Source organism: Anabas testudineus, chromosome 17, assembly GCF_900324465.2.
Source record: "Anabas testudineus chromosome 17, fAnaTes1.2, whole genome shotgun sequence".
Taxonomy (NCBI): Eukaryota; Metazoa; Chordata; class Actinopteri; order Anabantiformes; family Anabantidae; genus Anabas; species Anabas testudineus.
The window spans coordinates 349,100-373,835 of NC_046626.1; the positions used below are offsets into that span (position 1 = coordinate 349,100).

The 24,736-nt window shown below is 41.9% G+C and overlaps 2 protein-coding genes across 2 annotated transcripts; one reads left to right on the forward strand and one right to left on the reverse strand.

Annotated features, from left to right (window-relative positions):
- Nucleotides 1–1,653: 1,653 nt before the first annotated feature.
- dars2 (aspartyl-tRNA synthetase 2, mitochondrial) lies at nt 1,654–10,062 on the reverse strand. The gene is made up of 18 exons (XM_026374123.1): nt 9,882–10,062; nt 9,418–9,790; nt 9,008–9,107; nt 8,359–8,425; nt 8,061–8,162; nt 6,886–6,981; nt 6,670–6,793; nt 6,520–6,566; nt 6,247–6,353; nt 5,863–5,932; nt 5,342–5,521; nt 4,742–4,849; nt 4,575–4,637; nt 4,324–4,476; nt 3,986–4,204; nt 3,802–3,912; nt 3,632–3,707; nt 1,654–2,445 (listed from the first exon to the last, which is right to left on the reverse strand). The coding sequence occupies exons 1-18, from the start codon at nt 9,951–9,953 to the stop codon at nt 2,264–2,266; spliced, it is 2,250 nt and encodes a 749-aa protein (XP_026229908.1). The 5' UTR covers nt 9,954–10,062; the 3' UTR covers nt 1,654–2,263.
- LOC113171846 (quinone oxidoreductase-like) lies at nt 9,998–24,736 on the forward strand. Its single transcript, XM_026374589.1, has 9 exons — nt 9,998–10,109; nt 10,231–10,493; nt 10,952–11,104; nt 11,178–11,341; nt 15,771–15,822; nt 16,102–16,251; nt 16,509–16,610; nt 23,522–23,617; nt 23,947–24,736. The coding sequence occupies exons 1-9, from the start codon at nt 9,998–10,000 to the stop codon at nt 24,106–24,108; spliced, it is 1,254 nt and encodes a 417-aa protein (XP_026230374.1). The 3' UTR covers nt 24,109–24,736.

Below are 24,736 nucleotides of genomic sequence, written 5' to 3' on the forward strand. Positions count from 1 at the left end.
ATAACATGTAAACATTCACAGTGCAGGGTGGAAAAAGTATATGAACCTCTAGCCTAATGAATTCTCCAAGAGCTAATTGGAGCCAGGAGTGAGCCAACCTTGAGTCCAATCAGTGTGATGATATTGGATGTGTTGCTAAAAGCTGTCCTGCCCTTTAAAAACACACACCAGTTTTGGCTTTACTGGTTTCAAGAAGCACTGCCTGACGTGAACCATGCCTCGCAGAAAAGAGCTCTCAGAAGACCTACGATCAAGAATTGTTGACTTGCATGAAGCTGGAAAGGGTTAAAGAAGTATCTTCAAAAGCCTTGATGTTCTTGTGTCCACAGTAAGACAGACTGTCTACAAATGGAGAAAGTTCAGCACTGTTGCTACTCTCTCTAGGCGTGGTTGTCCTATAAAGATTTAATGACAACCTTTTAGCTAAAGATCCTGGAGACAATGTGGTCCTGGTTCTCCTGGACCTAACTGCTGCTTTTGACACAGTGGACCATGGTATTTTGACTTCTCGATTAGAGAAATGTGTAGGCATCGGTGGCACTGCTCTTGAGTGGTTTAGGTCGTACTTGGAAGAGAGAACATTTTGTATACAAATTGATCATGTCCAGTCCTCTTCTGCTCCTCTCCTGTGTTGCATTGCCACTGCAAGTTTGACAGGCCTCCTCACTGACTGTTTTTAAATCAAAGCTCAAAACTCATTTCTTCTCCTTGGCATTTGACCCAGTATGAGAAGTTGGCTTTAACAATGTTATTGTATGTTATTCCTTTTAGTTCTTTTATATTTTAAATGTTTTGTTGGTAATTGCATTGTGATTGCACTTTTATTTTTCTATTCTATCGTTTTATTTTAAATTGTTAAGCACTTTGGTCAGTCTGCTGTTTTTAAAAGTGCTTTATAAATTAAGTTGACTTGACATGCTAACATTTTTGTTGACACAAAATCAAGCTCCACAGAGGATGGGTGATGCAACAGGACAATGACCCAAAGCATACAAGTAATTCAACAAAAGAATAGCTTTAACAGAACAAAATACACCTACTGGAGTGGCCCGGTCAGAGTCCTGACCTCAACCCGATTGAAATGCTGTGGCATGACCTTAAGGGAGCCATTCACAGTTTTGTGAAGAGGAGTGGTCCAAAATTACTCCAGATCATTGTGCAGGTCTGATCTGTAACTACAGCAAACGTTTGGTTGAGGTTATTGCTGCCAAAGAAGGGTCAACCAGTTATTAAGTCCAAAGGTTCACATACTTTTTCCACCCTGCGCTGTGAATGTTTACATGTTATGGTCAATAAAAACATAGTGTGTGTGTTTCCATTTAAGTTCTACAGTGTGTTTTGTTGTTGTCTACACTGTTTGTTATTCTTGTACTGTGTTTTGTTTCTTGTCGTCGTTTAGATTATGTTAATGTTCAAATGGTTTTTCTGTGTAATGGCTGCTGCAACACCAAAATTTCCCCTTGGGATCAATAAAGTATCTATTATTTCAAGCAGACTGTTTGTTTTTTCTATTGTTGTGACTTAGATGAAGATCAGAGCACATTTTATGACAAATTACTGCAGAAAACTATGAAATTCCAAAAGGTTCAATGTTTTTCTTGCCACTGTATGTGTATTTACCAAAACTCTAAATGTTACAAAGTATTTATATCATTTACCATTTTAAAATATTTATTCAGAATATTGTCAGCCAGAGACGTTTTTCAGCTCAGATTATACAGATCTGATTGACATACTAAGGTGGTTGTAGTCTTGGCTGATCAGTTCCCCAGAGGAGTCTTTGTTTTGCATCCCAAAAATTATAGGTTTCACCGGAGCTTCATTTTAAAATGATAGAGGTTTACTTCAGGGGTCCATTGATTTGTACCAGCATATGAAAGAAAGCAATACAAAATAAGCTGCTTATTAGAGTTAGTGCCCTGCCTACTGCAGGGAGGGAAGTCTTTGAGAAATGTGTTCATTTGATCTGTGAGGAACCACCACTGGAGAGGTCCAGTATCTGTAAACTAGCCCCAGTCTAACCACAGTGAGATGTAGTGGTAAGTTTATCTCCTTGTTTTAGTCGGTGTTTGATTTTCTATGCTATGGCTGTTTGCAAGATGACCTCCTCCTCGTCCTGCCAGCCAGCTGGCACATTTTCCTGTACACTGCTCATTGTCTGGTCGTCTCTGCTTCCTTGTCCTCGTCCTCCTTTCTCTGTTGTCATGGTTACAAAATCCCCCCTTTCCCGTGATGTCTCTTCATCTCTTCCTTCTTAATCTCCTCACTTCATTTCGCCTTCCTCTGTTGGCCATCTGACAGAGATATGGTAAGACTTCAGCTCCTCATCAGACACCAAGTCAGGGGCACGACTCATGAGGTCATGACCTCGGAACGACTTGGGGAAGGCAATGACATCACGGATGCTGGAAGCCCTGACAATGATGGAGACCAGCCGGTCCAAACCTAGAGAACCATGAATGAGTAATGACATAAATAAATCATTTTCACTGTCTTTCAGCTCAACAAAAATGGATTTGTAGTAGTAGTGTATGGTGACATCATCTGGAGGAGTTTTTCAGTTCACATCATTTGTGAACTTGTATACTTTCATACACTATACAAGGGCTCCCTGATTTCTACACTACAGATAGTGTTAGCTGAAATGACATTTGCTTGTAGCTGTTTCATCATTATCAAAATCCTGAATATTTCCATCCAGGGCTCCCATTTGTTGTCCTCCTCATTCTATTACGTTTACATTTACATGTAATCATTTGGCAGACACTTTTACCCAAAGCAACTTACAAGAGGCACAAGGTACAAGGCAAATATCTAAGCCAAGCAGAAGAACTTTAAAGTAAAGTAAGTCTAGAAGAGCTGTTTCAGTTTCATGAGGTGAAAGTGCCATATTTATTTATGTATTTTTTGAAGATTTAAGTGCAGAGAAAGTTGCAGAAGAGTTCTGTTTTCAGCAGGTTTTTGAAAATTCAGAGTGAGGCTACTGAGCGTGCAGAGGTAGTTAGGTTGTGTTATGGTTGTGTTTCATAGTCCAAAAGATAGAGTCTGATCTGTCTGATGTTGAAAAGTGCAAATCTGCATGCCCTTGAAACAGATGTGGTCGGTCCTTTTCATCCATTAGTTAGAGGAGAAGTGAACATCTTAGCACCATATTGTCATGTAATGGTTGTTGGCTCTAGCTAAATGATACCATACACAAAATGTCAATTTTTTGTCTTCATTTTATTTTTGTATTCTTAGCACCTGCTGTTTGTTTTATTTTGCACCTGCATCTCTAATAACTCCATCGATGGGTGTTCTGTCTACAAACACACATCACTAGCTACAGTGTCACAATAGCTTTAATACTGAAGGGGTATTTTTAGGATTTTGAAATACAGGCACTTTGGAGAAATATGGAGTGGCGCTGTGTGGCTTTCGGATATTTTTTTAAATAGTTTTTGAACAGCAATATAGGTCTACAGCACAGACTAGTTCCTGTGAGACATGACAGTGAATAGACACAATTCACATTGTTGCACAGATATTTTAAAAATATTAAATAAATCCACCAGACTCATCCTCTTAATTGTGCTGAACTAGCTTACTGGAAACTAAAGCTTGCTGCAGTCAAGTGAGGAGTTAACCTTACCCAGAGCAATGCCTCCATGTGGTGGTGCTCCAGAGTCCAGAGCCTCCAGCAGGTGAGAAAGGAGACTGGGATCCTCCTGTGACAGAGGAATGTCAGCACCAGTTACAACAAACAAATGATTCAAATCAATTCCAAAGGAATTGGTGTTTGAAAAACACACAGTGACTGACCTTGAGGATATTCTTCAGGACATGAAGCTGCTCTGAGGCTTTGTGGATACGAATGGATCCTCCTCCAATCTCACAGCCATTCAAAATCAGGTCAAAGTGTTGACCTCGTACCTAGAAAAGTAAAATCACATAGCATGAGACTTATTACTTATTATTACTTATTAGTTCTCAAAAATAAACATACCTTGTGTGGCTCTGTGTAGAGTAGCTGTTTGTCTTCAGGCAGTGGAGCAGTAAATGGATGATGGGCTGACTCTAGCTGCCCCGGCTCATCTTCTTTAGGCAAAAAAAGAGGGAAGTCCACAACCCACAGGAAGTGGAAGGCTGAAGGGTTTCGCAATGAAATGCCACAGGACTCCAACAGCTGTGCACACTGCAGGCGGAGACTACCCAGCAATGGACGCTAGGAGCAGAGCAGCGTAGGGAGATACAGGATGAAGAGACAGAAGAAGAGAAATGTGTATTCATGTTCACTTACATCATGCCTTGCTAATTTTTCCCCTTCTTCAGTTAATCTCCTACCACAGTGTGGAGGGGACCGGCTGTGATCAGCAACAGGTCTCCAGGTTTTGCTCCCGTCCTCTTCAGCAGCTCCTCTGTGGCTGAGACGGACAACAGCTTCTTCAGGGGAGACTTCAATGTGTTGTCCTCTTTGACTAGAACCAAACTCAGCTCCTTAGGACAAAAAAAACATACACACATAAAGAAAAATTCTAGATAATAAAGACAGTATTGAGAGTGGACACAGCATAAAGAAAGAAATACAATCCAACCTGTCCAAACTGAGTCTTGGTTGTTTGTTTCAATTCCTCCAAAACCTTCCCAGTGAAAAGTTTCTGTAGTCAAACACAGAGAAGATCATTTGAGAGTTAGCTCATTGTCATGACTTTTCATCATACTGATCCATGTACTCCACCACAGGAAATGTTTCTTTTCGTACCGCTCCCCTGGGGACATTCAGAGCCTGAATGGAGCCTCCTGGTTGGCTGACAGCAGATTGGAGAAATTCAATTTCCGAGGACAACAAAACCTCACTGATGTCCACCAGCTGGACAGACAGACGAGAAGGAGAACAGGGATCAGACAAAGGCTGGGAAACTGCCAAACACACTGCATGGTCCAACACACACACATTTACACTCCCTTGAACACATTAGCTTAAAAATTGCTAAAGTAGCTTGAACTCAGTATCACCCAACTGTCTGGGTTTGGTTCTGCTCAGTCAGGTCTAATTTTACCGCCAAAGGCAACTGGTAAGGTTTGTGTGAAAGAGAGAATGAAAACTGTGACATCTCGGGTCAATAATCGTTCAGTTTTCATCTACTTCAGGGGTCCAATGATGATCAAAATGCCAGAACAATGTTCTGGTGTTCACTGGTGGCAGTGACACAATACTGAATACAGAAATGTAACAACAGTTGCTACAGTCACTGAATTAACTTAATCTTCTTGGCTTTACTTCATTTGATTGCAACAAAGCACAAGAAATCCTTTCACATCCCCATCATCCAAGACATGTTTACAGCCCACCATCACCCACCTTCATACTGAATCTGGTATCAGGTTTGTCCACACCGTAGTCCCTCATCGCCTCTTCATACGTCATGGTTTGAAAGGGAACCTTGAGGGAACCGTTTTCTGCAGGCCAGGCGTACTGTAACAAACCCTCCACCAGGGACATGATACCAGCCTGGTCCACGAACGACATCTCCATGTCTACCTGTGAGAGATGTTGACATGATCAGCATTCAGATACCACTGACCTCAAGATTCAGACTACGTTCTGTTCATTTTCGTCTGCATGGGAAGTAGCATTTTTAAATGACTCTTGTTACAGATGCAACTCTTTTACTAATTTCCATGAAAAGAAACGTGACCTCAGTTCTTAAAATTCTTTTTCTATTCATGTGTATGTTTGCTGGGCTAATCACAATGCAAACTGAGCTCTAAATCTGAACTTTGACAAAGGAAATGTCTAGGTGTCAATGTTCAGCAGGAGCAGCAGCAGGAGAGAAGGTGAGACTGCGCTCATGCAAAATCCACACATCCAAGCTGAGTTACCTGGGTGAACTCAGGCTGTCGGTCTGGTTTGGAGCCTTCATCTCTGTAGCAGCGAGCTATCTGGAAATACCTGTCAAAGTGACACCACAGGAGAAAGTCAGACTAATAGCATGTTGAACCATAGTGTGAAAGCATAGCCTCTGTCCCATGTGAGGATGCAAAGATTCAGAACAGAGAAACTTTGAGCTAAAGCGTAATAATACAGACAATAGTTGTACCTAAAAACAGCACGACTGTTTGCTTACATGCAGAACACTTCATAATGTGCATGTTGGGCTTATTCTGCATATACAAAGCAAGCAGATAGTGGTCAGAGTTGGACGCTGACTTTCTAATGGTGGAAAAAAAAACATCTACATTACCTCTGGCCCAGCCTGTACCCACCTGTCTATACCAGCCACCATCAGCAGCTGTTTAAACTGCTGTGGACTCTGGGGGAGGGAGTAAAACCGTCCAGGCTCTCTGGAGGGAACCACAAACTCTTTGGCTCCCTGAAACACAAGCAAAGGATGATGTGTTACTAATAGAAACTACCTTGCACCATACATTTTTAACCAAGCTTGCATGTGTCCACTGCAAACTATAGTTAATGTAACTCTGAGCCTACTCTTCACTACTATAAAAAGAAAGAGAAGAAAAATCAAAAGACCTTCGTACCCCTGGTGTTCTTTTGAACAAAGTTGGAGTTTCCACATCTACAAAACCTACAAACAGCAAAAAGAAACCACCCACACATTGTGAAAATCACAGCATGTTACAGCAAAAATGGATCAAGCAAGCAGAGAAAATGAAGCATGCTCTCCGTACCGTGTACGTTACACAAGTATTCTCTCATCTTCATCACCAGCTTAGATCTCAGCCGGAGGTTCTTCTGCATCTGAGAGGACCTCAGGTCCAGGTAGCGATACTGCATCCGCAATGACTCCGATTTCTGCCAAATGAAGCACACAGACGTATACTCACGCAAACATAAATATGATTTTGTAGCATTTGTGAAATAAGTTAAAGCAGACAACCACGTACTCTGATGAAGTCTTTAATCTCAAAAGGTAATTGGCGGCACACATTGAAAACCTCCACGTCCTCAGCAAGGACTTCTATTTCTCCTGTTGGCATCCCCTGTTGATATGAACACAGCACAACATAACTGAAAAGAAAACTGGAAAATCTCCTTTACATTGCTAATGGATAAAACCATTTCATACTGAATTCAGCCGTTAGATCACTGAAATAATTCTTAAATGTAAATCTACAAGGTTGTTCTATGCAGCTAATTGCTAATCTGTGCAGGAATGGGGATCCTTTCTCTCTTGCTCCTTTGATGTTTAACTTTTTCCCCTAAAGATTTATTCTTTACCTATTCATCACATATCAAGTATCTAAGAACAGAGGTTGTCACTGTTGTACAAACTGTGACGTCCACTGACGTAAACTGGTGTTTGACTGGATTTGATGGTTGTTTGGATGATTTATATTTATATTTCATTATTTGGCAGACGCTTTTATCCAAAGCAAAGTGAGGAATAAAGAAAGCAAATATCTAAGCTAAGGAGACAAACTTCAAAGTTAAGTTCTCTACAAAGAGCTGGTTCAGTTTCATGGGGTATAAGTGCAAGTGCAATTTTTTTAGGGTTTGAAGTGCAGAGAAAGATTTGGAAGAGTTCTGTTTTCAGCAAGTTTTTGAAAATGGAGAGTGAGGCAGCTGAGCGTGCAGAGGTGGGCAAGTCGTTCCACCATCATGGAACCACAGAGATGAACAGTTGGGATCTTCTGAGGTGAGGTGTTGTTCACTCGCAGCGAGTGATTGTAGACCTGAATGAGGGAGTGAGGGTGAGCCAGTGCTGTTGAGTTGACTTTGAACCTGATACAGGCAGCTACAGGAAGCCAGAGATCTGAAGAGTGGTGTAACGTAACTTTTTTACTGATCATAAATGAGACATGCTGCTGCATTTTGGATCATCTGGAGGGGTTTGATGGTGCAGCTGGTCAGTTAGACATTGCAGTCAAGCTGAGATATGACCAGAGCCTGAACAATGAGTTGTGTAGTCCAAAAGGTAGGGTCTGATCTTTCTGATGTTGAAAAGAGCAAATCTACATGCACTTGAGACAGAGGGATGTGGTCTGTAAAGCTCAGTTGATTGTCAATGATCTATTTGTCTTTATACGGAGAAAACATGCAACCATAGAGCTACACACACCTTGTTCTCCTGTCCCACTGGTCGTCGTCTGACTGTTCCTGTAACCTTGATGACAGATTCAGCTGTGAGATCACACAGTGCTGCTTTCAAATGACGTGCAGACTTAAAGAGAGGAAAAAAAAGGTCATGTTAGCCTTTTACTATATACCTGCTCTTTTTGTTTTTTAAATTCCTTTGTTCTGTGCTAGAAATAGTTTTGCATTATTAAGAGTAGTTTTGTGTTATTATTACTAATACATTTACACACTGTACACTGTATAAACATTGTATTGTGTTATTTAATTGTTTTCATTCTTACTTCTTCTTGTGGAATTAAAATTTGTGTCAAGCCACTGAAATCTCGCAAGATGATAAACAGGTCTTGTCTGTTGGAAGCAGAAGCATATTATTAAAACTCACTTTTTTTATGAAGCGTAATGGGAGTCAAACAATTACTGTAACTGTGATTATGCTTGGGCTTTGCTACCCCCAAAAATAAAAAAAACAGGTTGCATGTAATATGTAACACTAGTGACTGACTGCACTTCTCCAGCAGAGTGTTTAGGCGCACTGTGATCACAGTGAACAGTGAACAGTGCTAAATGTCAGCACGTTAGTCTTGTCACTGTGAACATGCCAGCATGCTAGGGTTAGCGCTTAGCTACCATGCCTATAAAAAGTATTCACCCCCTTGGATGTCTCAAATAGTAATGCAAACACTGATTTCCCCTTGACATGACTTTGTGGAAACCTGTATTCACTCTCACTATTTTTCTGACATTTCTTTGTCAAAGTCACCAACTTTTATTGACCATGATTGATTTCGAATTTCAATAAAAGGATGAAATATTCTTTTTTACAGGCACTGTCAGTGTCACACTGTGCTTATTCTGGTGTGAGTCCATCAGAGCATCTACAGTGGCTGCGGATTTCTGGACTTGTTCAACTGTTAGAGTCTGGAGTCTCACCTGAGGTACTGGACCCAGCCACACAGAGTGACTTTGTCTCCCAAGTGATGTGATCTCAGCTCTCCACAGGTGTGACTCCTTAATGACAGACTGCTGGGACCTGACATCAAAACAGAATTGAAATACCTGAAACCTCCAGAAACCCAGGAGATCACCAAAACCAAACTGAGAGTTCTACAAATATCAATACAGCTGTGGAACAAGATCAATCTGGTGATAACACAACAGCAGCTAATGACTGTAAACTTCATTGCTTTTACTTTCATCAGAAATCCAGCTGAACCACGTTATAAGAATACCCTGGAGCAGTTTTAAAGGTCGCAACAAAGACTTTCTGTGCATTTCTATAAGTATGTAAATCTACTGCAGGACATCTGGAAGCTCTCGTAGCCCTCAGTAACTTCCGGTACCTGTGGCAGGAGCGTCACACTTGTGGAGTGGTGATGAGCAGCTCACATGTCTGAGCTGAGGTCTCCACAGCCGGCGTCCTGGACTCAAGGTCGAAGTTGACCAAGCAGCGTGAGCTCTGAGCCCACTGACCGCTCTCTGCAGGAGAAACCTGCTTTTTGTAGCCATTTTAACGGGCACACAGAGAGTGGCCAGGCTGATGTAATGTTGCTGTCCTGAAGGTGTCTCCTCGCTGTGTCTCCTCGCTGTGTCTCCTCGCTGTGTCTCCTCACTGTGTCTCCTCACTGTGTCTCCTCGCTGTGTCTCCTCGCTGTGTCTCCTCGCTGTGTCTCCTCGCTGTGTCTCCTCACTGTGTCCCGAGCGTGTAACTTCCTCCTTTACAGGGAAAGACTGTTATGAGAAAGCTACGAACAGGAACCAGAGCACGTTCATCTATCATAGTTTATCCACGGCAGGTCGGCCAAACCTCTGCTGCCTCGTCTGCTCCTGGTCCTGGTCCTGGTCTTGGTCCTGGTCCTGGTTTCTCCCGGTTCCGCATTTTCGCTCGTTCAGCACGGTCCTCGCGCCTCGCTGCTCATGTGGATGGGCTCCTCCGAAGCGCCGCACGTGAGCTCCGTGCTCATCCAGTCATGTACAAGTCGGCGGGACGTCAACGGATGTGACGTAGTCAAGGAGACCCCTTCCTTACTAAAGTGTAAATATTCTAATAATCATCCTGCTCTGTCCATAGACTAATGCAAAATTTAAGAAAAACACACAAGGACGCAAAGATGTGTGTTTTATCATTATTGTTGTTTTTTTCATCTTTGTCTAAGCAGAGAGCTGTTCCACACCCCAGTCCAGTGGGTGGCGCCAATGCACGAAGCGGACTGGAAACCACAGAATAACATGCACGGGTTGTGAACGAGTCGTTAAAGTTTCTGAAGCCATCAGCAACATATCTGATCTATATTATATACAGAGATATATAGCCTATATGTCGAAGATGATGAGAGCCATCAGAGTGAGCGAGTTTGGAGCTCCGTCGGTCCTCAAACTGTGCTCAGATGTCAAGGTTCCCCAGGCTGGACACAGACAGGTGAGACAGAGAACTGCACCGTGTGGACGGGTCACAGGTGCAGGTTCAATCCCAGTCCGAACAACGGCCTTATTGTGTAAGAGTGGACACAGCTGAAATCACCAAACGTTTTCTACTGAACTAATGCGTTCGCTGTCTTATGGTCATGTTCACAGTCTGCGTAGACATGGACTTCATAATTCAACTTTGATCGATCAGCTATTACTACATGTTTTAGTATGCAGGGCCTATTCTAGTCAGCCTTAAATAACATTAATAATAATAAAGCTTTGAGAGAGACATCTGGTGGCTTGTGAAAATCGAATCAGCTTTCTCTAGTCCAGCAAACAGCATTTTACCAATAAATCTAAAATCATTTTCTTCAGACGTCTAAAAAGCCAAAATATTAAAAAAATATGTAAATTTAGGTTTTAATTTTCTTGGCGCTCTTGTAGCTCTTCCTTGTTTCTGTACTGTAGGTGTTGATCCGTGTCCATGCCTGTGGAGTGAACCCTGTGGAAACGTACATCCGGGCTGGAATGTTTGCCCGTAGGCCCAACCTGCCATACACACCGGGCGATGATGCAGCCGGAGTGGTGGAAGCTGTTGGAGAAGGAGTTGCTGCTCTGAAGGTCTGAGTGGTACTGTACTAGACAGTGACAGGAAATGTGCTCCATGTGATCATTTCGCTGGTGTGTTTTCCAGGCAGGAGATCGTGTTTTCACCACAGCCACAGAGACTGGAGCTTATGCCGAGTTCACTATAGCAGCTGAAGACAGTGTCCACAAACTGCCTGATGTTTTAGACTTCAAACAGGGAGCAGCTATAGGTGTCCCTTACTTCACTGCCCACAGAGCTCTGATCCACAAGTAAGAACATGTCAATTCAACAGACTGCTTCACTTTATTCAAATCTGCAACTGTACAGGTTCAAATATCGTACTGGCTAAACCTCATAGATGTTACTCTAGCACCACCATCGGGTCAAACTTCATTATTCCCTACATTACAATCTGATGGCCCAGAGAAGTACAGTGGTGTGAAAAAGAGTTTGCCCCCTTACTGATTTCTTATTTTTTTGCATGTTTGTCGCACTTTAATGTTTCTGATCAGCAAACAAATTTAATTATTAGTCAAAGATAACACAAGTAAACACATCATGCAGTTATGAAGGTTTTTATTATTAAGGGTAAAAATAAATCAAAAACTACATTGCCCTGTGTGAAAAAGTGTTTGCCCCCCCTTGTAAAAATTTAACTTAACTCTGGTTCATCACACCTGAGTTCAATTTCTCTAGCTCCACCCAGGCCTGATTGCTGCCATACCAGTTTGCAATCAAGAAATCACTCTAATAGGACCTGCCTGACAAAGTGAAGTAGACCAAAAGATCCTCAAAAGCTGGACATCATGCCGAGATCCAAAGACATTCAAAAACAAATGAGAAAGAGAATAATTGAGATTTATCAGTCTGGAAAAGGTTATAAAGTCATTTCTAAAGCTTTGGGACTGCAGTGGACCACAGTGAGCCATTATCTACAAATGGCAAAAACATAGAACAGTGGAGAACCTTCCCAGGAGTGGCCGGCCGACCAAAATTACGCCAAGAGCGCAGCAACAACTCATCCAAGAGTTCACAAGAGACCCCACCCCTGAAGTAGAATGTCCGAATCCAATTGAGATGCTGTGGCGTGACCTTAAAAAGGCGGTTGATGCTCGAAAACCCTCCAATGTGGCTGAATTACAACAATTCTGTAAAGATGAGTGGGCCAAAACTTCCTCCACAGCGCTGTATCAGACTCACTGCAAGTTATAGAAAATGCTTGATTGCAGTTGTTGCTGCTAAGGGTGGTTTAGGGGGCAAACACTTTTTCGCACAGGGCAATGTAGTTTTTGATTTATTTTTACCCTTAATAATAAAAAGTTTCACTTAAAACTGCATGATGTGTTTACTTGTGTTATCTTTGACTTCTAATTAAATTCGTTTGATGATCAGACATATTAAAGTGTGACAAACATGCAAAAAAATAAGAAATCAGTAAGGGGGCAAACTCTTTTTCACACCACTGTAGCTGCAGTGGACGACTCACCTCACTGCGATGCAGGACTGAAAGATACAGGAGATCCTTCATCCCCACTGCCATCAGGCTCTGTAAAACCCTGGCCAACAGCAGATGATTACTAACTACTGTCTTTATCTACAAGACTGCCTGAATTTCCCTTCAAGGATTAATAAAGTTTATCTTATCTCATCCTATTTCTAACACCTTAACTTTTATTTTTGGTAAATCAAATACTTAAAAAGTCCATATAATACACAGGTTTTTTAATATCGGTATTCTTGGGTTTTACTGAAACAGTTTTGGACAATTTACAATTTCAAAACATACTTATTGTTCTTTATACTTTACTTCTTCTGACTTTGTTTCAGCTAATGTATCTTTAAGGCCTAGTGTACTGAACCATGCTGGTGGGCCAACCTGAGCAGGGGAATCAAACCCCCAGGAATGGTGCAGGGCAATGGTGCAGAAGCAATTTTGGCAAATTTGAGGGTATGAAGAGTGGGTATAAAATAATGACTAAATTATTGTGAACATCACGGACCCTGTGAAGTGATGGTTTGTATTATTATCTTTCAGTTTCCCAGACAATTTTATCCATTTCATAAACAGTTAAAATGAATTAATTAAATGAGGACTGATCTACATTTTTGTTATTACTAATTGTCAGTTCTCTGCATCCGTCTCCTGCTATGGCTGCTAATTCAAGTGAATCATTTTATCAGGCCAATTGATTATGAAAAAAAACCTTTTGCAATTGTGTTGCACAACTGGCCAATAAAAACAAAAGGTGGAGATGAGCAAAAGAGCACAGACATTGGAGACTGGAAGACTGGACGAAGGTGTTTACTGATGAGTCCGAGTTTGAGGTCTTCAGATCAAATGGAAGAACATTTGTGAGATGCTAGAACAGTGCTTAATTCCTTTAGTCAAGCATGGTGGAGGCAGCGTAATGGTCTGGGGGTGCTTTGGAGGTAATATAGGAGATTTGCACTGGAAGGGACCCTGAGGAACGAAAGCTATCACAAGTTTTAGCAACGCCATGTCATACCCTGTGGACAGCACCTAATTGGGGCTAATTTTTGTCCGACAACATGATAATTACTCAAAACACACCTCCAAAATGTGTCACTAATATTTGAAGAATAAGCGGTCAGCTGGAATTCTGACTTGATTGGAGTAGCCAACACAGTCTCTGGGTCTGAACCCTATTGAGCTGTTGTGGGAACAGCTTGACCGTATGGTATGGAGGAAGACTCCATTAATCTTGTGAGAGATGCTCCAGGAAGCAGGGGGTGAAATTTCAATAGATTATCTTGAAAAATTGACAGCTAGAATGCCTAAAGTCTGCCAGACTGTAATTGCTGCAAAAGGTGTTTTTTTTTTTTTTTTTTTAGTTTTTTTGGTGTTTGAAGAAGACAGTCATCATTTCCATCAAAATCATTATTTATAATGCATGTCCTGTTCTATAAGTGGGCTACTGGAACAAGACATTCATGGACAAGAGATGAGAACAGGGAATTATTGGAATGCTACTCTACAAGTAACCCTAGTGAGTGGGGCTACATAAAGAGGATGTGGGAATTATGGAAAGTTTGACACCCATCATCTAGACTAACACCAAAACAACTAGTATCACAGGGCTCTAACATCCGCAAGAAACACCTCATGTCACAACTAGAGATTGAAGAGGTACAACACAAAAGCTACGGCAAGGGCGAGCCAGGACGACAGGTCAGCGGGGAGACATTACAATTATCCTCCCCGTTCCAAGCCCCAATAGTACCAGCTTAATGCAAGAGCAGTTGACTTAAGATTAAAGATCATGGCTAAGATGGACACCTGGACCCCCGAGGCCAGTTACCAAGAATTAGTGAAGTACCCTCTGAGAGTCTGCTAGAAGATGTGAATTCAGCACTACAGACAATACCAACTCTGACCATCACTGAGACCAATCAGCTGATATACAGCACAGCAACTGTGATCCTTGAGGTACTTGGCTATAAAATCAACACAAGCCATAAGGTGCAGTATCCTCCATGGAAACAGAGGTTGGTCGCCTCGACCAAACCCCTCCAGATGATCCAGAATGCAGCAGCACGCCTCATTTTTAATCAACCAAAAAGGTCTCATGTCACACCGCTCTTCAGATCTTTGCATTGGCTTCCTGTGGCTGCAAGGATCAAGTTCAAAGCTCTGTCTCTTGCCTACAGAGTGGTTAACTTCACAGCTCCATCTTATCTCAGTTCAATCATTCAGGTGTACTACCCCTCCTGTCCACTGCGCTCAACCAGGGAACGTTGTCTGGTGGTACCAGCACCACACAGTCGACACCAAGTAAAAACTGTTCAGCTCAGTGATCCCACGATGGTGGAATGAGCTGCCTATCTCTGCACGCTCAGCCACCTCACTTGCAATCTTTAAAAAACTGCTGAAAACTAACTCTTGACTTAGATTTTGTTTGCTTGCCTTGTTCTTCACTTGTAAGTCGCTTTGGATAAAAGCGCCTGCTAAATGACTAAATGTAAATGTAAATGTGAATTAGTGAGCATCAAAGCCACTATCCAGGATGAAGAAACTAAGCTCAATGAATACATCAGGAAGATGGCTCCAACTGATGGCGTGCTTAGCGAATACCTCAGGCAGCAGAAACCAGAGGAGCAAGGGAAGGAAGAGGAGGAACCCTCATGGAAGGACAAAACCTTGCACGGCATGTACCACCGGCAGATAGAAGAAGTGGCTGATGTCAACAAATCCTTCCAGTGGCTGGACAAAGCTGGACTGAAAGACAGCACAGAGGCACTAATCCTAGCAGCACAGGAGCAGGCTCTGAGTACAATATCAATAGAGGCTGGATCTACCATACCAGGCAGGACCCCAGGTGCAGGTTGTGCAAACATGCCCCTGAAACAATCCACCACATAACAGCGGGATGCAAGATGCTAGCAGGCAGGTATACATGGAACACCATAACCAAGTGGCCGGCATAGTGTACAGGAACATCTGTGCCGAGTACAGGCTGGAAGTGCCAAAGAAGACAGATACACACGAGACACAAGTTTTTGTGTACTTTCTTCTTCTTAACTTTCCACCTTTATCCGACAGGTTCAGGAGGGGAGGTCCAGTTTATGGGTCGATAAGTTTCTGTAGTGAAAAAAAACTGCATAGAACTGTTCTGTTAATCCTAGATGTCATGATCAAAATATTTTTTTATCTGCTGTGTGCTGTGTTGTGTGATACAGAGGCTGTGCCAAGGCCGGACAGACTGTCCTTATCCATGGAGCCAGTGGAGGGGTGAGGGGTTTCTTTCTCAATACATTTTAGGGTTAGGGTTAGAATTAGGTTTTGGTTATGGTCAGGGTGAGGCAGTAAATGTGATAAATTAAAATTTGAAACAGAATATATAACCATGGCCTACGCAGCAGTAGGCTAGGAAATGCTTTAAGTCAGTGAGTGTTTTTTTCCACTGACTGCCATTCAAAAGTGTGTGTGTGTGTGTGTGTGTGTGTGTGTGTGTGTGTGTGTGTGTGTGTGTGCGTGCGTGCGTGCGTGCGTGCGTGTGTGTGTGTGTAGGTCGGTGTGGCAGCCTGCCAGTTGTCCCGTGCTCTGGGTCTCAGGGTGTTGGGGACAGCAGGGACACCAGAGGGAATGAAGCTGGTTCTCAACAATGGAGCTCACCTGGCCTTTAACCACAGAGAAAAGGGCTACATTGACAAGATCATGGTACCTTAGACACACACTACAAAACACACTCTAACACACACTGCTGGAGACACCAGCAGGTAAATAGGTTTTAAACAATTAAGCATTCAATAACAAATATTTGTTTTAATCATTTCAGACACTGTACTGTAAAGTGAGAGTTCTTCACACCAGCAGTCACGACACGTCACTACATTTACTTCCATATGTTCCAAAAACACATTTTAATCATGTCCCCGAAGTGACCAAAATTGACTTTTCACCTTTTTTTGTTGCAGGAAGCCACTGATGGCAAAGGAATAGATGTGATAGTGGAGATGCTGTCAAACGTCAACCTAAGTAAAGACCTCCAGATGTTGGCCTATGGTGGACGTGTTATGGTCAGTAAGTCTAAAATCTGTGGAACTGCTTCACGTCCCTCTGCACTTTATACCATGTAGCACCAGACATCACACAATGGTGCATAGTCCCACAAAAATTAATTGAGAACACGTATTAAGAAAATGTTTAAATTGTTAGTATATTTTACCCACTGATAATCAACTGTGTATTTATGTTTACATTGCAAACAGGACCTGTGAATAGATCATTTGGCTAAAATATAGACTAAAAAATTAGCAAAAATGGGGGCCCACATCATGGCACCTTTTTCTGTCCACTCTTTGAAATGATTTGGTCTATGTTTCCTTCTTCATTGTCCCTTGGAGGGTCAATCCCACCTGTTTGCTGAGTGCTGGGGGCTTCTCTGGAACCTTTAGAGCAGGTGGTGGAGAAACAAGCTGCTGAGCATCATGGAGAAAAGCTCACATCCTCTCCACAGCCTACTTGTCAAACAGCGGAGCAGTTTTAGTCAGAGACTTCTCCAGCTCCGCTGTGACAAGCAGAGGTACAGGAAGTCATTTGTGCCAACAGCCATCAGCCTGTACAATTATTCACTAACATAGAGTCAAGTCAAGTCAAGTCAAGTCAAGAAGCTTTATTGTCATTCCAACCACATATAGCTGAAGCAGTACATAGTGAAATGAGACAACGTTTCTCCAGAACCATGGTGCTACATAAACCGGCAACAAGACAAACATGGGGCTGAGGACTGCTAAGTTGTCCTAGCAAAACACATAAAGTGCATTCTGTGCAACCTAGTGCAAACAGTGCAAGAACACAAAGAAAAAGTGCAGACAGACGTCAGAAGACAAAAACAGAACACAAAACACAAAACAGCAGCGACCAGTAGCGGAAATGAATACAATTTACAAGTTTACGAGTCAGTGTCCACGCTGACAGTTTAACCCAGGGGTGTCAAACTCATTTTAGTTCAGGGGCCACATGCAGTATAATTTGATGTCAAGTGGGCCGGACCATTAAAATCGAGGTAAAGGTCATCATAGCTATAAATAACAATAAATTCATGTTTTCCCCTTTGTTTTAGTGGAAAGAAGTACAATTACATTAGGATATTTTTTTTATTTAATGAACTATCCTATTAAAAAACACGTTATGAAGAAATGTCAGATTTCCCAAGAAAAACGTGCAGTTTGCTTCAATTTACGTGTGCATTACAACTGATCACAGTGATTGCACAAAAGGCACAAAACACAGTTACAGGTCACAAGTCACAGGTATTCAGATTTGAAAAATATGGTAGCCTATTGCACTTCAACATTAAATTAACTTAACATATAGGAATTATTTTTAGTCTACATGTGTAATAATTCTCAAAACTTAAATTGACCCCCCACATCTTACAAACTTAACACTAGGACTACTGGCTTTTCTGGTCATACCTAGGAGCCCGGCAGTGTGGTCAAATGACCACCTGGCCCCCTGTGGACAGCTGCCTTTATATGTAAAGACGGTCGTTAGCGGCACATGTTGGGGTGGGGGCAGCTGGGGGGAGGGTTGTCGCTGACACACTACAAGGGGAACGGAGGCCCGCTGAAGCTCTGCCTCACCAAGACATCTTATGGAGACATCCACACATGTTGTTTTTTTCCTTTATGCAACAGATTTATTCATGAAAATGAATTCTGCTTGATCCACTGTCCACATGTGAACCTATAGCAACCAGCACATCTCTTGGTCGTGTGGTTCGAAGTGCAGCAATGCTTCACCTGGCACACGGCCAGATCTGCATTTTTTCCCCTGATTAGAGTCGGGATGTAGATCTCCGGTCCTGCTCTGTGTCTCACTGTGTGGATGCATTCGTTAGTTCTATGTATTTGTTATGTGACCAACGGATAAAGTGGGCTTCATAGATAATTGGAGTACCTTTGACGGCAAACCTGGCCTGTTAGGGCGGGACGGTGTCCATCCCACTCGGGAAGGTGCTGCTCTCATTTCTTGCAGTATAGCTCATAGTCTAAGATCAGGCCTAGCTAGTCGCTGACTACCCAGAGTCCAGGCCAGGGAGCAGACAAACAGGCTAAACCAACCGTCTGCTAGCTGCACAGAGTCGTCACTCAGGGTTCAACATATTGAGACTGTGTCTGTTCCTCGAGCTAAACAAAAAGCTAGAAAAACCCAGAAAGTCTGTTTTAGTAATCTAATTAACATACAGACCTCAAATTCAGAGCACACTGATTGTGCAGCCAGCACCTCTGATCTGAAGTTAGGATTGTTAAATATTAGATCTCTTACATCTAAAGCTCTTACTGTAAATGAAACTATCACAGATCAGGAGTTTGATATACTCTGTTTAACAGAAACCTGGATTAAACAGGACGAGTATGTAGCTTTAAATGAAGCAACTCCTCCTGGATACAGCTACATTCACCAGCCTCGTCTGACTGGTAGAGGAGGAGGTGTCGCAGTTATTTATAATGATAAACTGACTATCGTACAAAAGCATGTACACAAATTTAAAGCTTTTGAATGTCTTTATAGTAACATAACAAGTATAGATACAAATATAAAGTCTGCTCAGCCGATCCCGCTAATTATCATTTACAGACCCCCAGGGCCCTACTCTGAATTTCTTTGTGAATTTGCAGATTTCCTTTCTAACCTAGTTGTTTCTGTAGACAAAGCATTAATTGCTGGAGATTTTAATATTCACTTTGAGAATCCAGAAGACCCTCTGAGAACAGCATTTATGTCCATATTGGACTCGCTAGGAGTAGATCAGTGTGTAGTAGGACCCACTCATAAAGCGGGTCACACCTTAGATTTAATAATATCATTCGGTTTAAGTATAAGAAATTTACTTACGCTCCCACTGTCTGAAGTTATCTCAGACCACTATCTTGTTTCAACTACAGTGTGTCATATTAATAATGTATACTCAGCGCCGCGCTATCGCATTAAACGTACATTTACATCAACTACCGCACAGAGCTTTATTAGTAATCTTCCAGAGTTATCAACTTTGATTGGATCACCGTCTGACACCACAGAACTAGACCAGGCGACTGAATATCTCGAGTCATCATTACGTTATACCTTAGATAATGTAGCTCCAGTTAAAAGAAAAGTCATCAGAGATAAGAAACTTGCTCCTTGGTATAACGATGACACGCGCGTCTTAAAACAGACTACTCGAAAGTTAGAACGTAAATGGCGCCAAACTAAATTGTTAGTATTCCAGATAGCGTGGAAGGAGAGCATCCTGAACTATAAAAAAGCTCTTAGTGCAGCTAGATCAACTTATCTCTCCACTCTCATAGAAAACAACAAAAATAACCCTAGATTTTTATTTAATACAGTAGCCAAATTAACTAGAAAGAAGACCACTGCAGATATCTCCATAACAACGTTGTGCAGTAGTGAGGACTTCATGAACTTTTTCAATAACAAAATTGTAAATATAAGGCAGAAAATTCAAGCTTTAAAACCAGACAATTTAGTTGACGCAGGTGACGAGCTAACCTTAGCAGATCAGTACCTAGATTACTTTACTCCTCTTGAAGAGAATGAACTAATTTCACTCATCTCTTCTGCAAAATCTTCAACCTGTACATTAGACCCTATACCGACACACTTTCTAAAACAGATAGTGCCAGAAATAATAGAACCCCTGCTGACAATCATAAATTCCTCACTCAGCTGTGGGTATGTCCCGAAGTGTTTTAAATTAGCAGTTATTAAACCGCTAATCAAGAAACCTGATCTCGACCCCTGTCAGCTGTCAAATTACAGGCCGATATCAAACCTCCCCTTTATCTCTAAGATTCTCGAAAAGATAGTAGCTGGGCAGCTATCCTCGTATCTTCATAGAAATAACATACACGAACTCTATCAGTCAGGTTTTAGGCCTCATCACAGCACAGAGACGGCACTTGTTAAAGTAGTAAATGACCTCCTATTGGCCTCTGATCAGGGTAGCGTCTCTATGCTTGTGCTACTCGATCTCAGTGCAGCTTTCGACACCATTGACCATAGTATTCTCCTTCACAGACTAGAAAATGTTGTTGGAATTAGGGGAACGGCCCTCTCCTGGCTTAGGTCCTATTTGACCGATCGTTATCAGTATGTAGATCTAAATGGCGATTACTCCACATGCTCTCCAGTGGAGTTTGGTGTTCCACAGGGTTCAGTTTTAGGCCCCCTGCTTTTTTCCCTCTACATGCTTCCTCTGGGCAACATTATCCGTAAACATGGTATTAACTTTCATTGTTATGCTGACGACACACAGTTATATGTTTCATCAAAACCAGATGAGATCAAACAGCTTAATAAAGTTGAGCAATGTGTAAAGGATATACGAGACTGGATGCTAATTAACTTCCTTCTGCTAAATCCTGATAAGACAGAAGTACTAGTTATAGGATCATCTGCAGCTAGAAGCAAGATGTTAGACCACACCGTAACTCTAGATGGCCTTTCTGTTACATCTAGTGCAACAGTAAAAGACCTTGGTGTGATTCTAGATTCCAGTCTTTCATTTGAAGCTCATGTAGATAATATCACCAGGACAGCTTTCTTTCACCTCAGAAATATTGCCAAGATAAGGAATATTTTGTCACTAAATGATGCAGAAAAACTAGTCCATGCTTTCATCACCTCTAGGTTGGTCTACTGTAATGCCTTACTGTCTGGTTGTTCAACCAGGTGCATAAACAAGCTTCAGTTAGTTCAGAATGCAGCAGCGAGAGTCCTCACTCGAACCAGAAGATACGAGCACATCACCCCTATCTTATCTACACTTCATTGGCTCCCCGTGAAATTTCGCATTGATTTTAAAATACTACTTCTGACATTTAAAGCATTAAATGGTCTTGCGCCGCATTATCTAAATGAACTGCTAGTGTCTTATGATCCACCACGCCTACTTCGCTCAAAGGATGCTGGCTGCCTGTCAGTACCTCGTATCCTAAAAACTACAGCTGGGGGCAGAGCTTTTTCTTACAAAGCCCCAAAGTTATGGAATAGCCTTCCAAATAGCGTTCGGGACTCAGACACAGTCTCAGTGTTTAAGTCTAGGCTGAAAACCTACCTATTTAGTCAAGCATTTGAGTAAATAGATCTGGGAAGGACTCATGGGCGTAGAGCATTATGGTGAACTGGTATGTTTAGATGCTGTCTTCCCAACTCTCACTGATCACTCGGGTTTGTTGATGGTGAAGTGTTTGGTTGCTCTACATCCCAGTGCGCCCTCATGTCTGTGTTTCCTTCTGAACCCACCCTTTTAGTTAGGCTGTCATAATTAGTCCTGCCGGAGTCCCTGCTGCACTACACTAAATATACATTCACCTCAAACTTTATCTGACTGTGATCATAACTAACTGCTATCTCTCCTCTTCTCTCTCTTTCCCTCTCCCTCTCTCTTTTCCCTCTTCCTGTCTCTCTGTCGAGCTACACGTCATTCCACCCTTTGCCCTCTGGACCTGTCTGTCTCGTCCTGATGCCCAACTTCTGGCTGGAGATCTCGTCGCCTGGATCCACCGTTTGCCCTATGGGATGCGTTTGGAGACTGGATTGGTCACAAGCTACTATGATGTCGGTCCCGGCCTCGGCGGACGTCGGAAGCTGTTTCTTGGAGGTCTCGACTCAACGCTCGATAGTCAAGGAATGGAACAAGTCTGCCTGCAATAACTAACTGGACTCCACATTAACTTAAAGACATTAACTGTTATACTGGACTGCCTGCTGCCTACACAGCATGTAATCACCCATATGAGGATGGGTTCCCTGTTGAGTCTGGTTCCTCTCAAGGTTTCTTCCTGTTGCCTTCTCAGGGAGTTTTTCCTTGCCACTGTCGCCCTCGGCTTGCTCATCAGGGACAATCACATTATTATGACTCATACACATACACTGTTCATGTACTGTTCTTTGGTTGTGTAAAGCTGCTTTGTGACAATGTCAATTGTAAAAAGCGCTCTACAAATAAAATTGAATTGAATTGAATTGAATTGAATTGAATAAAGCACCAAAGACGACTTGTCATCCCGCTTTGGGGAAAGAAGAAGAACATGTGTGTGGATGTCTCCAAAAGTTGTCTAGGTGAGGCAGAGCTTCAGCCAGCCTCCCTTCCTCTTGTGGTGGGTCAGCGACAACCCTCCCCCCAATCTGCCCCCACCCCGACGTGTGCCGGTAACGACCGTCTTTACATAATAAAAGCAGCTGTCCATATATTATTGTCATTTTACCCGTCTGTCGTAGTTCTAGTGTTAAGTGGTGGCCATTTTAAATGTATAAGATAGAAAGTAATCCCCTGGCCTGTAAATATAAGATTTATACATGAAACACACATTAAAAATACACACATGAACTTTATGACCAAACTCTTTTGTAGTGAAGTTTTCTCCTTTTTAAGAAAGACATTTTGGCTAATGAGGGTGCGAAGGCAAGTACAAAAGTAAGTAGATGTAGTAAGTAGATGTATCGTAGTAATTACTGAACATTAGCTGTGTCTATCTCAGAATTGTTTCGTCTTCTTCTTCTTTCAGCTACTCCATGTCTAAAACACCCTAGCGCCCCTAGCGAACAATTTAGGAATAGTTTATTTTTCAGAAATCCTACTTCATGTCTCATTGCATTTTTTCACTTTCAGATTTATCCCGCGGGCCAGATTGAACCCCTTGGTGGGCCGGTTCCGGCCCGCGGGCCGTATGATGACACCCCTGGTTTAACCTGTACATCTAAGAAGAAAAAAGAAATCTGTGTTTCATTTCTGCATGTTAAGATTTTACATTGTGAAAACTCACGGTTGTTACTACATCCACATACTTAGCAAATCTACTGTCGTCTGATTGTCATTTACCATGTTCCTAATGGTTCTATTCAGCCTTAAAGTAATTCTGTATTTGTCTTTATGCTCCCTCATGTTTGTTGCCTTTGCTTTTTTCTTCCATGTTAGATTGTTGGCTGCAGGGGCCCCATAGAGATCAACCCTAGAGACACCATGTTTAAAGAGAGCAGCATTACGGGGGTGTCGCTTTTCTCTGCTACACCGGTACAAAACAGTGACATCACAAAAGCCATGTTGTGCACTCAGACACACATACACTGGGTTTATCTGTTTGGGGATTTGTATATTTTAAAAGCTCACACACACACACACACTTTGGGTGGCAGTATAAATTGATTCATGTATGAAAGCTATATACACATTAGACTTCCATAAATTTAAACATATTTTTGCAGCAAGCAAATTATTACCTTACATAAGTCTTAGCTAGTAATGGGCAGCACTACTATTAACATGGACACAAACGAAACTGATCCTGATGTAGTGCTCTGCTTAGCTGAAGCATGTTTATACGTATGTCTCCTTTCTCTCAGGAGGAGAAGCAGGAGTCTGCAGCGTTTCTCTATGCAGGGATGGAAGCTGGTTGGCTGCGGCCAGTCGTGGGTTCCCAGTATCCATTTGACAATGCCGCCCAGGCCCACCATGATATTATTGAGTCCCCCGGGGCTACTGGGAAGATAGTCCTCACCATATGATGCGTTGTGGCAATAAAAAAAAAAAGTTAACCAGGTCACATTTAAGTCACTGCTGGAAAAAACTAATGATCATTAATGATCAAAGTGGTTACTGAAAGTGCAAGAGGACAGTTACAGTGAGGTTAAATTAAAGTTAAATGTGATTGCATCTGTATGAAACTCTGAATACTTAATAATTCAGAGTTGGTGACATTTAATCCACTGTTAATATCAGAATAGATGTAATTATGAAAATCACAGACATGTAGTCTAATCATGAAGGTGCCAAAGGGTTTTCAAGCTGACTTATGCTGACTAATAGAATCATTTGAGATGTGCAAGAAGAAAAAAGGAATGAATGAATTTGCTGGTCTGAAATTGTATGTGTTAGATTTGTAATAGAAAAGGCATCATGCCTTTAGATAAGTCATTTTAATATTGTCATCAGTTACACACTACAATCATCTTTTCAGGCTTGTGAGAATGACTACAAATGTATAATATGACAACTATGCTGTAATTATAAAGAATATTGAATTTATGTAATGAATAGACTTTGTAATTATACCATATAGAACAATGTCTTTTATCAACAAAATGGGACAAAACTGTCAAATAAAATGTAATAAAATAAAATTGATGGGAAATA